At 45.6% G+C, this 13,571-nt stretch overlaps 1 protein-coding gene across 1 annotated transcript in view; it reads right to left on the bottom strand.

Moving 5' to 3' along the window:
* Positions 1 to 11,941, bottom strand: part of CCM2L (cerebral cavernous malformation 2-like) — a 22,145-nt gene extending 10,204 nt beyond the window's left edge. The window contains exons 1-5 of the mRNA XM_006881687.1: positions 11,912 to 11,941; positions 8,896 to 9,063; positions 593 to 676; positions 236 to 500; positions 63 to 106 (exon numbers count right to left, since the gene is read on the bottom strand). Of these exons, the coding sequence (XP_006881749.1) occupies positions 63 to 106; positions 236 to 500; positions 593 to 676; positions 8,896 to 9,063; positions 11,912 to 11,941 (591 nt within the window). The remainder of the gene's footprint in view (positions 1 to 62; positions 107 to 235; positions 501 to 592; positions 677 to 8,895; positions 9,064 to 11,911) is intronic.
* Between the last annotated feature and the right edge of the window lie 1,630 nt (positions 11,942 to 13,571).

Below are 13,571 nucleotides of genomic sequence, written 5' to 3'. Positions count from 1 at the left end.
CCCCGCCGCCCCGCCCCGCCCTCTCTCCAAACCTTTTATCCCAGGCCCACCCCAAGTTTTACCTTGGCCTCCTGGCCTCCAGGTGGTGTGACCAGGCCATTTCTACCTGCCGTGCCCACAGCTTTAGCCCCTACCCTCTAATCTGAGGGGTTACCCCTCATCAACTTCAGTCCAGACCCTTGACTACTAGTCTACTACGGGCAATGTGGTCGGAATTTCCAAGGGATCCCTTCACCCAGCCTCAGGTCCCCTCCATCCTCAAGGCCACCGCTTCCCAGCTCCTCCAGGCCCCGCCACCGGCCCCCGCCCGCTGTACCGGTCTTTAACACCAGCAGGTGAAGCGCGTCGTCCTGCAGATAGGAGGCAGCAGCGATCTCGTGCGTGGGGATGCGCAGAATGAGCTCCTCGTTGTCTCGCCAGGTGAGCAGCAGGCAGCGGGCCGACAGGCTCAGGATGCTGTCCTGCTCCGCAGTGGTCTTCAGCGGCAGCTCCTTCAGCTGCTGTGGGGTGGGCCAGATCACCTGAGTCCCCCAGGTGCCGCTGTGGCGCAGGGAGAAGAGGAAGCAACCTGTCCCCCTTCCCAGAGCCTCACCCTGGCGGTGTCCAGCAGCTGCAGGAGCTCATCGCGGCTGGAGGGGTTCAGGGAGGAAGTCACCCAGGTGAGGTGGCCCAGGAACTGTGTGGGGAGAAGGGAAGTCACTCTAATGCCTGGGAAGATGCTCAAAGACACAGTAGGAACACCTGATTTGGCAATAATTACTAACAGCAACTTTACTTTGAAAAATGGAGGATCAGCTAAGGAAGGAGGGCCCTCGATGAGATGGATCGATGCAGTGACTGCTGCAATCGGTTTATGTACAGCAACGATTGTGAAGATGGCACAATATCAGGCAGGGTTTCAATCTGTTATGTGTAGAGTCGCTATGATGAGTCTGAAGCATCTTGAGGGCCCTTAAAAACAACTTTTAGTGCAAGTCAAGTACAGTTCTGAACACTTTAAGTCACTCACTTGAAGTATGAGAAAATCAGGCACAAAGCTTTGTCCAGGGCGATACAGCCAGCAAGGGACAGTCTGAACTCAACAGGTTTCTCGCCCACACTCTCAACTGTTTGGTTGTATCGCTTTGCAACCGATTGTCTTTGAGTTGATTCTGACTCATGGTGATCTCAAACGCGTCAGTGTAGAGCTCTGTCCACAGAGTTTTCAATGGCTGACTTTGGGGAAGCAGATCACTAGGTCTTCTTTCTAGGCACCTTTATGTTGTTAGATGCCAACACCTCAGTTCAAAGGCATTGAGTCTTCTATGGTCTTCCTTATTCATGATCCAACTTCCGCATGGATATGAAGCAATTGAAAATACCATAGCTTGGGTAAAGCACACCTTAGTCTCTAAACTGACATCCTTGTTCTTGAGGACTTTAAAGAGGTCCTTGACTGTCAGATTTACCCAATGCAATACATCATTTAATTTTATTTTTTTTTACTGCCACTTCCATGGATGTTGATAGTGGAATCAAGTAAAGTGAAATCCTTGACAATTTTAACTTTTTCTCTATTTATTACGATATTGCTTACCGGTCCAGTTGTGAGGATTTTTCTTTAAAGTGAAGTGTAATACTGAAGGCTATATAGTCTTTTATATTCATAAATAGGTGATTCAAACCTCTCTCATTTTTGGCAAACAAGATTGTGCCCTCTGCATATCATAGATTGGAAATGATTCTCCAATTCTGATACCATGTTCTTCTTCATACAGTTCAGCTTCTCAGATTATTTATTTGCTCAGCATGTTGTTCTGGTTGTTGTTATGTGCCGTAGACTTGCTTGCGACTCATAATGACCCTATGTACAACATCCCTAAAACGCTGCTGTATCCTATGCTAATCATATTGTCTCTGACACACCTACCCGATTACCCTAATCACTGAATCAGTCCATCTCATCGAGGGTCTTCCACTCCTGTGCTGTCCCTCCACCCTCCCAAGCATGACATCTGTCTCCAAGGACTGGTCCCTCCTTGCAACATGTCTGAAGCATATCAGAGGAAGCTTCAGAATCCTTGCCTCCAGGGAGCAGCCTGGCTTCACCCTCTCCAGGAGAAACCTGTTCATTCTCTTAGCAGTCCATGGTATATTCAATACTCTTCTCCAACACCACAGCTCAAAGGCATCAATTCTCCTTCTAGTCATTCCTATTCATTGTCCAGCTCTCTCATGCATGGTAAGTGATTGAAAAGACCATGGCCTGTATCAGGCACACCTTAGTCTCCAGACTTACATCATTGCTTGTCAGTACTTTAGAGAGCTTTCTAACGGCAGACTTTCCCATTGCAATACATCTTTTCATCTCCTGGCTGCTGCTGCCAAGAGTGTTGATTGTGGAGCCGAGCAGACTAAAGCTGTGAATAATCTCAATCTCTTCATCATCTATCATGATGCTGCCAATTGTCCCAGTGGTGAGAATCTTTGTTTTCTTGATATTGAGCCTCAATTCATACTGAAGGCTGCAGTCCCATATCGACTGAATAACTATGGTGAAAAGATACAACCATGACACATACCTTTCCTGACTTAAACCACACAGGATCTCTTGTTCTGTTAGGACGACTGTTTGAAGTTCTTGATTTATGTATAGATACTGTATGTTGTTGTTGTTGTTGTTGTTATGTGCTGTCGAGTCTCTTGCCTATGTACAACAGCCCTAAACTCTGTTCTGTTCTGTGCCAATCGCACTGTCTCCGACACTCCCATCCCGATTATCCCAGTCACTGAATCAACCCACCTCATAGAGGGCCTTCCCCTCCTGCGACGTCCCTCCACCCTACCAAGCATGATGTCCCTCTCTAAGGACCGGTCTCTCCTCACAACATGTCCAAAGTATGTTAGACGGAGCCTCAGAATCCTTGCCTCCAAGGATTTTTTTTTTTACTATAAAAAATAGATACTGTATAGATCGACACAATTCAGTGTTCTGGAATACCTGTGATTCTGCAATGTTTTCCATCATCTGTTAAGATCCAGATGACTGAGTGCATCTAAATTCCAAAATCAATCTCCATAATAGTCTATGTGTTTCCTACTGCCAAAGGGGCCCTTTAGAGTAGTGAGAGAAGATCTTCACCCTGAAACCCACAGCGTCCCTTTTCAGCAGGAAGTAGCTAAGAGAATACGCCGTCCCCTTTTCCTTATGAATCAGGGTGAAGTCTCTCTCAGGGAGGAGTGATAGGGAATGGCAAGGGACACATTGACAAAGGAGATTAATCAGAACTGGCTTTGACAAGCACTGTGGCATTTGGACAAGAACAAAATGGGAGGAGGGTAGAGAGAATAGTGCAACAATGAATGAATGGTAAATGTTTATGAAAATTAATAAAATACAACTATAGAAAAAAAACACACACACAAAAAAGTAAAAAAAAAAAGATCCAGATGACTGAAGGCCTTTGCATACTCAACTTCTGTTAGGCAAACATCTTTCTGATATTATCTGGTTTCAGCCAAGCTCATCTGACATCAGCTCTCAATTACTGTCAGTTTCCTGTTAGTGTACTGTTGCAACCATTTTTAAATTATTTTTAATAAAATTTTACTTACGTGTGATATTAATGACATGGTTGGATAACTTCCACATTCTGTTGGATCACTTTTCTCTGAAATGGGCACACACTTGGACCTCCTTCATTTAATTGAACAGGTAACTGTCTCCTAAATTTCTTGGCATGGATAAATGAGCACCTCCGGAGCTGTTCTGTTTAATTGGTATTTGCTCAACTACTGGGGCCTTTTTTTTTTTCTAATGCCTTCAGTGCAGCTTGGGCTTCTTCCTTCATTGATTCTTAAACACAGGACATCATGCTTGGGAAGGCAGAGGTTGAGCTTTACCTTTTGAAATCTTCAGCTCCACTTTTCAACCTCATCATTCCTTCCTTTTACTTTGGCTTCTCTACATTCCAGAGCAAGTTTCAAAGCCTGGTCGGCATCTCGTTTTGCCTGTCTATTTCATAACCTTTTGCTTTCTTCACATATGATGTCCTTGATTAGTCTTCAGCTTCACCTTGAACTTGCATGTGATTGATTGATGGTCTGCCTTGCAGTCAGCCCCTGTCCTTGTTCTCCATTGTCTCCTTGAGCTTTTCCATTGTCTCTTTCTGCAGATGTGGTCATTTTGGTTTTTCTGTAGTCCACCAAGCAAAGTCCACACGTATATTGCTGTTATTATGCCGTCAAAGGAATACAACTCATTGCAGCCCTATGAACAATAAATATGAATCCTGTCCCACCCTGTGCCATCCTCATCATCTCTGACACACTTAAACCCATTGCTGAAGTTACTTTGTCAGTCCATCTCATTGAGGGTTTTCCTCTCTTTTGCTGACCCTTCACCTTTCCAAGGAATAGCCCCTCCTGGCAACATGCCCAAAGTATGTGAGATGAAGCTTTGCTGTCCTTGCCTCTAAGGAGCATCTTCTCCAAGGAGCACCTTCTCCAAGGAACACCTTCTCCAAGACTAATCTGTTTGTTCTGGTGGCAGTCCGGGGATAGTCAGTACTCTTCTCTGACATCACAACTAAAAGATATCAATTTTTCTTCTGTCATCCTGGTCATTGTGCAGCTCCTAGATGCATAGCAAGTGATTAAAAAAACTATGGCCTGAATCAGGTGTATGTTAGTCTTCAAATTGACATCATTGTTTTTCAGTACTTTGGAGAGGTCCCTGACAGCAGACTTTCCCAATGCAATACGTCTTTTGATTTCTTGACTGCTAATGCCCATGGTGTTGATTGTGGAGCCTAGTAAGATGAAATTGCTGACAGTTTCAATCTTTTCTCCCTCTATCATGGTGTTGCCTATTGGCCCAGTGGTGAGGATTTTTGTCTTTTGATGTTGAGATATAATCCATTTTGAAAACTATACTCTTTGATCTTCTACAACAAGCATTTCAAGTCCTCCTCATTTTCAGCAAATAAAGTAGTTGTGTCATCTGCAGAAGACAGATTGTTGATGAGTCTTCCTCTTACCTTGATGCCACAGTTTTCCTCATAAAGCCCAGCTTCTCAAATTATTTTCTCAGCATATAAATTGAATTGTTGTTGTTTGCTGTCTCTAGACAGATTGAATGGGGATAGAGAAAGGATATAGTTCTGACACAAATCTTTCTTCATTTTAAACCATACAGTGTTCCTTTTCTCTGTTCAGACAATAGCTTCTTGTTCTAACTATAGGATTCATTAAGCATTATTAAATGTTCTGAAATTCCCATCTTTTTCAAGGTTGACCATAGTTTGTTACAATCCACACTGTTTAATGCTTTTGCACAGTCAATAAACACAAATAGACATTCTTCTGGTATTCTCTGCTTTCTGCGATGATCCATCTAACATCAGTAATTATATCCCTGGTGCCACAGCCTCTTCCAGACGCAGCTTGAACTTCTGGCTCTTCTCTATCAGTTGACTGTTCTGGCCAATTTTAGATGATCTCTAGCAATATTTTACTTACATGTGATATTGTCCAGTAATTTCCACACTCTGTTGTATTATCTTTCTTTGGGATGGGGAAAACTATGGATTTCTTCCAGTCAGTTGGCCAGGTTCTTCCAAATTTCCTGTCACAGGCTTCAGCATACCCAGAACTGCATCTGTGTAAGGTCATTGTTAAATGCTGTTGAGTTGTAGACAACCCATAGTCACCCTGTGAACAAAAGACCTGAACACTTATATAACTTTCATACTTTCTCCAGGTTCATAGGGTTTCTGGAGGCCAGCTGTTTTGGAAGTGGATGCCACTCCTGCTTCCAAGTTTGTTTTAATTGGGGAGCTCCACCAAACACTGTAAGTCTTCAGTCATATAAAATTTTATCATTGATCTATAGAATTGTTTTTCTCACCAAAACCATATTTTCCAACAGCTAATCCTCTTTGTTTTCAGTTTTTGCTTTCCAATCACCTGTAATTATCAATACATCTTGTTTCATGTTTAATCAATTCCACATTGCAGAAGTTCCTAGAAATTTTCCCTATCTTCATCTTGAACTTTGGCAGTTCATGTGTACATTTAAATAATATTAACAAGCTTTTCTTGTATGCGTATGGATATTATCCTAACCCTGACAACTTTACACTTTAGGCTAGATCTTGAAATGCTCTTTTTGATGATGAATGCAATGCCATTCCTCTTCAAGTTGTCATTCCTAGCATTGTAGACCCATAGGATTGTTTGAATAAAAATTTCCAATACCAGTCCATTTCAACTAATGCCTGGATACTGATTTTTAAGTATCCTTTTCCTTTTAGTTTTATTTTTTTTACAATTGCCAATTTTACTAGATTCATACCTCTTAAAATCCATGTTCCAATTATTCATACATGTTTGCAGCTCTTTCTTATAATTTTGAGTCATACCACATTCCCAAACTAAAGGTTCTTTTAGCAAAGGAAGATCCTGAAGTCCTTCCTCTGTGCTGGTCATTAAGACAGGCTCAGCTTAGAGTGGGCAGTTCTTCTCTAGTCCTATTTTTAGTGCCTTCCAACCTGAGGGGCTCGTCATGTGGCACAGGGTCAGACAACGTTCCACTGCACGTCATTATATTTTCCACTGGCCGATTATTTCATAAGTGGATGGTCCAACCTGTCTTAGTCTAGAACCACTGCTGACAGCTGCCCATCTCAGGTAACTCTGCTGGTATTGAAATACTGAGGACACAACTTCCAGTATCATGCTGTTGTTGTCACGTGCCATCGAATCAACTCCAACTCATAGCGACCCTATGCACAACAGCTCTGAACCCTGCTCTATCCTGAGCCAATTTCATCGTCTCTGATACCCCCACCCCTCTTACCCCAGTTACTGGGTCAATCCCTCCACCCTTCCAAGCATGATGTCCCTCTCCAAGGACTGGTCCCTCCTGGCAACATGCCCAAAGTATGCCAGATGGAGCTTCAAAATCCTTGCTTCCCAGGAGCAGCCTGGTTTCACTCTCTCCAGAATGAAACTAGTTGTTCTCTTAACAGCCCATAGTATATTCAATACTTTTTCCAGCACCACAACTCAAAGGCATCAAATCTTCTAGCATCCTTAGTTGTTGTCCAGTATCACAGTAACATGCAAGTCGCTACAGTAAGATAAATTGATAGACAAGTGGTGAAGGTACCACTGGCTGGACTCAAACAGTATTTCCATGAGCAGCCAAGCATGCTAACACCTTCCACCACCTAGGGACTCCTCGACTGCCTTAAGACCCAGTTATTTATTCTTCAAAGTTATGAGTTCCATAAATCAAAACAAATCCACTGCAGACAAGTCAATGCCGACTCACAGCAGCCCTGTGGCCGAGAGGAGAGCTGTACTGCAGGGGTTCCATCTTTATGGAAGCAGGCTGCTGCATCCTTCCCTTCTGGAGCGTCTGGAGAATTCCAGCTGCTGACCTTTAAGTTAATGAACAGCAAAGTGCTTAACCTGTGCACCACTCAGGTTCATTGTGAATTTGACAGGAAGGAGAAGTCATGATAAATAGCATGAAAGAATAGATTGCATGTGAGTGTCCCCTTGCTATCATGAAACAATCTCTGTCCCCAGAGCCAGTGTCATCTGACCATGCAAATCACTTTTCTCTGACCACTTATTCTTGTTAGACTCTTGTTGCAAAAGTCAAATGGACAGGAAGAAGGTTGTATTGAATTAATATATCACTTTGTCTGAAAAATGACATCAACAAGTCAACAAATTATCCTCAGAGTTAATAGATCATTGCTGTTATAACTTGAATATTATTCAATATCAGAATTCACTTTTTCATTATTTTTAGTTTTCTAAACTTTAGTTTTCTTCTAGGTAAAAGTCCATCAATCAAAGAGCTACTCTTTGAATTTCTATGAAATCTTCAGTCTCTAATTTTCTGCTCGAGGAGCCCTAGTGCTATGGTATATATAGTCTCAGATTGCTAATGTGAATGTCAGTGGTTCCAATCCACCGGCCACTCAGAGGGAGAGAGACGAGTAGTCTTTTTGGATAAAGATTCACAATCTTGGGAATATGATGTAGGATCACTCTGAGTCAGTGGGGTTTAATTTGATTCAGTTTAAATTAGCTTTTCCACTCTCATATAGGTGGTGGTTGTTGTTGTTGTGTTAGGTGGTATCCAGTCTCTTACGACTCACAGTGACCCTATCAACAGTAGGTTGAAAGCTTGCCCTGTCTTGTGCCAACCTTATAATCCCCGCCATGCTCAAGTCTAGAGCTGCAGTCACTGTGTCAATCCATCTCACTGAGGGTCTTCCTCCCCTCCACTGACCCTCCACTCTTCCAAACACAATGTCCTTTTCCAGTCTTGGCGCCACCGACAAAGTACCCCAAGCATGTCCTGCTGAAGTGGAATTTCAAATAAATAGCAACAATACTCTTTTAATGTTTTTAACCCCATGCAATATTTGGGACGTACTTAAAAAAAACCACCCACCTCATTGCTTATCTGAAATTTAAATGACTGTTATTTGGTAAATCTGGCAACCTCCCCACCCCAACCATCCTTGTCTAAATGAGGATCCCTGGTGTTCACAATGTGGAAGTAAAGTTACCAGGGGTCCTCATGATTGGTGGAACTGGGTTCCTAGAATTCCACTATTGTCCAGGTAACAATGTCCATGTAGTCCAACCAAGGTAGGAGTTTTCCTGCCCCAAACACTCCTTTTCTCTCCCCTGGAGGCTGGATTTAGAACCCCTCACCTCCAAGGTACCTGGCAGTCACCTGCTGAGGATGCGCAGTGTGAGGCAGAGGCAAGACTGACTTGACAAATCACGTGTTCTTTCCACAAGCTCCATCTCTGCCTGGTCAGAGCTTCAGAGTTAGGGAGGGAGGCATCTCCCCACCTGAAACTGTGTCCCCCATGCCACACGCACCTTTACCTCTTTCTCCAAATAGTCACACAGCAGAATCTGGGGATCAATGAGATAGTCGGGAGGATACAGGGGCATGGAGTGCAGTGGCCTGCGGCTCACGCTGCTCCGACAGGCGGCCCTGCGTGCGGCCTTGGGGAACACAAGCCTGCGGATGGGGGCCACAAAACCCTGGGAGAGAACAGAGGGAGTGACAGTCACAACAGCAGCTGACTCTTAATCAGTGCTCACATGCTCAGCATCCTACGTGTATCCCCCAATTCTCACACAAACTGCCAAAAGAGCAGCAGTGGGATTCCTGTTCTACAGCTAGGGAGACGCCTTTTCAGAAGACCAACTGACTGGTAAAGTCATCAGCTCCTAGTGGTGGTCCCTGAGATCCACTTGGGCATTCTGATCCAACATCCACATTCTTAACAATTAGGTGAGGGTGTATGTAGCCTGCCAAGGTTGAAGGAATGAGCCTGGACAGGGGCAAGTGTCACATATTATCTGGACTTCATGCAGATGGATGATGGGTACAGAGGGTTTGTGTGGTGTTTTCTTCTTTTTTTTTAGGTTATTCTCTCTCTACTTTCCTAAAAATGAGTTTAAATAGAATCCAAAAAACATCTCAGTAAAATGACCTGGTGGCCTAGTGAATAAAGAGTTACGCTGTCAACCCAAAGGCAAATGGTTTGAATCCACCAGCTCCCCCATGGGAGAATGATGGACAGTCTCCCCCCTTGAAAACAAGCTGAAGGGTCAGCCGGGTGGATTCCTACTTGATGGTGATGAACAACAAGTGGTGGATTAAAAACACAGAGTTCACACTCTTAGCCCAAACCAACAGAATCTAAAGGCCAAAGGTCAGAGAGCGCTGGAGTACTTCACTGGAGTAAGCAGCGTGGTCCCTGGGTTAGGAGCAGCATCACGTGGGTGCCTGAAAGAAATATAAGCTCTCCAACCGCTTGTCATTGTTGGGGGGAACAGGGTTGACTCTAACTCATGGTAACCCCATGTACAGGGTAGAACTGTCCCTTATGATTTTCTGGGCTATAATCTTTACAGGTCAAGCGCTCACATGTAACCTAGAGGTCAGAGGGTGGAAAACACCAGATGCTGTGCAGGTGAAAGGTGTAGTGGTCTGTTTCCTAAAAGATTTATTGTTGTTGTTATTATTGTGGACTTTAGAGTTGGAGCTGACTCATAGCTGACCCTCCAGCGGGTTTTCAGAGGCAGTAAACGGCACAGGAGGAGATTGCCCATCCTTCTCCTGGGGAGGAGCTGGTGGATTCGAACTGGATACCTCAGTGTTGGCGGCACAGTCGCTTACCACTAAACCACCAGGGTTCCCTCCTTAAGGATCTACAGCCTTGGAAACCTTCCAGGCCTGTTCTCCTTTGTCCTGAAGGCTAGTTACGTGGCAGAATTGACCCAACAGCAATGGCTTTTGACGTCTGTGTGGGAACAGATCACCAGGTCTTCTTGTTCCTGCAGAACCCCCGAGTGGGCTCCCCTAGCCTTGGCAAATTAAATCCAAAATTCTGGGAACAGGACTCAGAAATCAGCCTTCAAAATGTCCACCAGATGACTCCGCTACCCGCTCAAATGTGAGAACTACACTTGAGTGGAGGCATGTCTGGCCTTGATTTCATTTCAACTCCCTGGAGAGCTTGTAAGGCGTCAGATGCCCAGGCTGCTCCCCAGACCAAGTGAATCAGAATCTCTGAGGCACCAGGAGGTTACAAGGCTCCGCAGGTGAGTTCAATGGGCAGCCCAGGTGAAATCTTTGGGCAGTATGTTCTGTCAGTGTAACTAATTCCTACAACCCCGAGTAAGGAGTTGTGCTGCCAAACCAAAGGCAGATGGTTCAAATCCACTTCCTGCTCTGAGGAAAAAAGTTGGACGATCACCTCTCATGTGATTTACAGCCTCTTAAAAGTTGCTGGAGACTCAGCTATGAATGGGTTTTGACCCAATAGCAAAGAGTGAGAGTCTGCTACCAGACAAGTATGAACAAGACTCTCCTGCCCTCAGGGGCTCACATTCTTGTGCAGGGGAACAGACTGGCTCACAAATGTGTGCTCCCCATGTGTTGAGTAACTAAGACCTAAACCAGCTGTTCTCAAGGTGTGGCCTCAGGCCCAGCAGCATCAGCCTTACCCAGGAACTTTTTGTCAGACCTGGTTTGAGATCCCAGATCTGTTGGGTCAGAAACCTTGGCCTGAGGCCCAGCAGTCTTTCTTAACAAGCCCTGCATGTGGCTGATGCTAGCCCAGCTCAAGTTCTAGGATCAGTGAAACAGAACCTGAGTGGATGGAGAATGTGGAGGCCTGAGATGGCATGAACCAAGAGGAGGCACTCGTGTAGGTCTCAGCATTTTTCTTAGCTCTTCACGATTTACATGGGAGCCACATAACAACGCTGCCCAGCTTCCCAGGGAAGGAAGGCAGGGATGGGAGTGGCAATCATAACCTGAGAGGCCCTGGGACCCCAAAGATATCAAAGTGAGACGCACACCCAGGGCCAGATTGGAAAACTTCTCAGAGTCTGGAAGGGTAAGATTGGGGAAGGGGTGGGTAGTAACCTGTCATGCTGAGACCCTAGGAGTGGGATGCTTGATAAAGATGGGGAGAGAGCACGAGCAAGCAGAAAGAGCAGGTTGGGGACTCACGGCTGGACGGGCCCACTCAGAGCCCAGAATGGCTGCAGCCAGGGTCCCTGTGACAGGGCAGGGGAGGGTCATCCCTGTCTCAGAAGCTGCAGGAGGGAAGCCCAGGCACGCCGGTGGTTTTCCCACGCCAGGTCTGCCTGGCAGATCCCTGACTGTCCATTCTAGGGATGGCAGCCACCGCCTGAGAGCCAGGAAAACAGGTTAGGAGTTTGGAACCCACATGTCTGCCTGCCCAAGGTGGTGGAAGGAAGGTTTATCCAAATGAAAAGTCCCATTGATAGGATTTCCCCCATTCAAGATGCCCCCTCCCCGTCCCCTTTGGGGTTCAGTCTCTGCCCTGGGTCCCTCCCACTTCCCACTTACCTTCTTCCCTTTCTTGACTTCATATTCCATGGCGAAGTGTCCCCTCGGCTCCAGCCACCCTCTGGACCATCCCCTCTCCCCCCTCGAGCAATTCTTTTGTTCTTTTTCCTGCCTGATCGGAAACTCCACCAGGCCTGCTGGCCGAGAGTTCCTGCCCCTCCCGTCTGATAGGGAGCAGAGGCCTGGGGGTGGTAATGCAGGACACAGCCGAGGGGCCCCATGGCAGAAGGCTGGAAGCCCCAGCAGAGTGACCACCTAGGGAAAGAGTCCCCAAGTGTGAGGTGTGGCTGTTGGGGAGGCCTGAAGGTGGGGTAGGGGTGGAAGGTCTTCCCAGGGAGGGGCTGAACATTTGGAGTCAGAAAACCCTAAGTGCCAGCTCTACATTTGCCAATGACTGTGTGACCTCAGCAAGGCAAGTCAGTGCCCCCCTCAGAGCCTCCGTTTCCCCCTCTCTGTATATTTGTAAGTAAGCATTGTTTCCCTTGTCTGTCGGGCTGTTGTGCTTAAGAAATACCTGAGTGTATAAGTGGGAGGGAAAGTGCTTGATAAATAATAGAGAACTGAAGGCAAGCAATTAATGATTCTCTTGTTGCTGTTAAGTGCCATCAAATCCTAGATGACTCATAGTAACCCTGTGAATGAAAGATCTGAACGCTTGTATAACTTACTTTGTTTCTCCAAGTTAAGAGTTTCCGGAAGCAAGATATTTCGGAAGTGGATGCTACTCCTGCTTCCAAGCTTGTTTTAACCAGGGAGCTATACCAAACACTGTCCACCATGGGTAACCATTCTCACATTTGACACATCAGTATCACAGTGTTCAGCATCCCAGCAACCACAAGTTTCCTCTGTATAGTAAATGTACAGACCACCGCTATACCACTTAGAAGAATGTTTGACCAAAAACAATTAAAACTAGGCCATGATTCTAAGAAATTAATAATTACTGTTAAGAAGACTGGAAGCTCTGGTGGCATAGCCCAGATAGAGTCACATTGTTAGCCCAAAGGCCACAACTCTGGCAGTTCAAACCCCCCATTGACCCATTGGGGGAAAGATGGGCAATCTCCTATGTGACTGGAAAATCCAATGGAAGGGTCAGCTAGGAGACGGTTCCGAATGGATGGCAATGAGCTGAGCTGCTTAAGGAAGACTGTGTGTGTAGGCCTTGGAGACAAGCTGGCCAGGGTTAAGTCCTGCCTTTACCACTTTCTTAGTGTGACCTAGGGCAAGGGCCTTAACCTCATGCCTCAGTTTTTCCATAGTGATACTGTAAGGATTAAACGTGGAAGAGCTCATTCACTTAGTGAAGACTTGTCCATTGTTCTTAGTTGCTGTCAAGTCAACTGTTGGAAAATGCGTGGCAAGGCCCTGAGTGCAGCTGGACTGTGCTCTGCTGGGTTTTTGAGGCTGTACCTTCTGGGAAGCAGAACACCAGGCCTTACTTCCAAGATGCCCTGGAGTCATTCTGAACCATCAATCTTTTAATTAGTCGTCCAGTACTTAACCATTGTGCCACCCACAATGGGACTCCGTGAATACTTAATAAGGACTCCATTTGGACTATTTGCTGATCTAAGGACTGCAGCCTCCAATATGGATTGAGGCTCAATGTCAAGAAGACAAAGATTCTCACCACTGGACCAATTGGCAGCATCAG

Source organism: Elephantulus edwardii, unplaced genomic scaffold (assembly GCF_000299155.1).
Source record: "Elephantulus edwardii isolate Elephantulus edwardi_28Jun2011 unplaced genomic scaffold, EleEdw1.0 scaffold00015, whole genome shotgun sequence".
NCBI lineage: Eukaryota > Metazoa > Chordata > Mammalia > Macroscelidea > Macroscelididae > Elephantulus > Elephantulus edwardii.
Note: the sequence above shows the minus strand (reverse complement) of the source record. Positions and strands in the feature narration are given on the sequence as shown.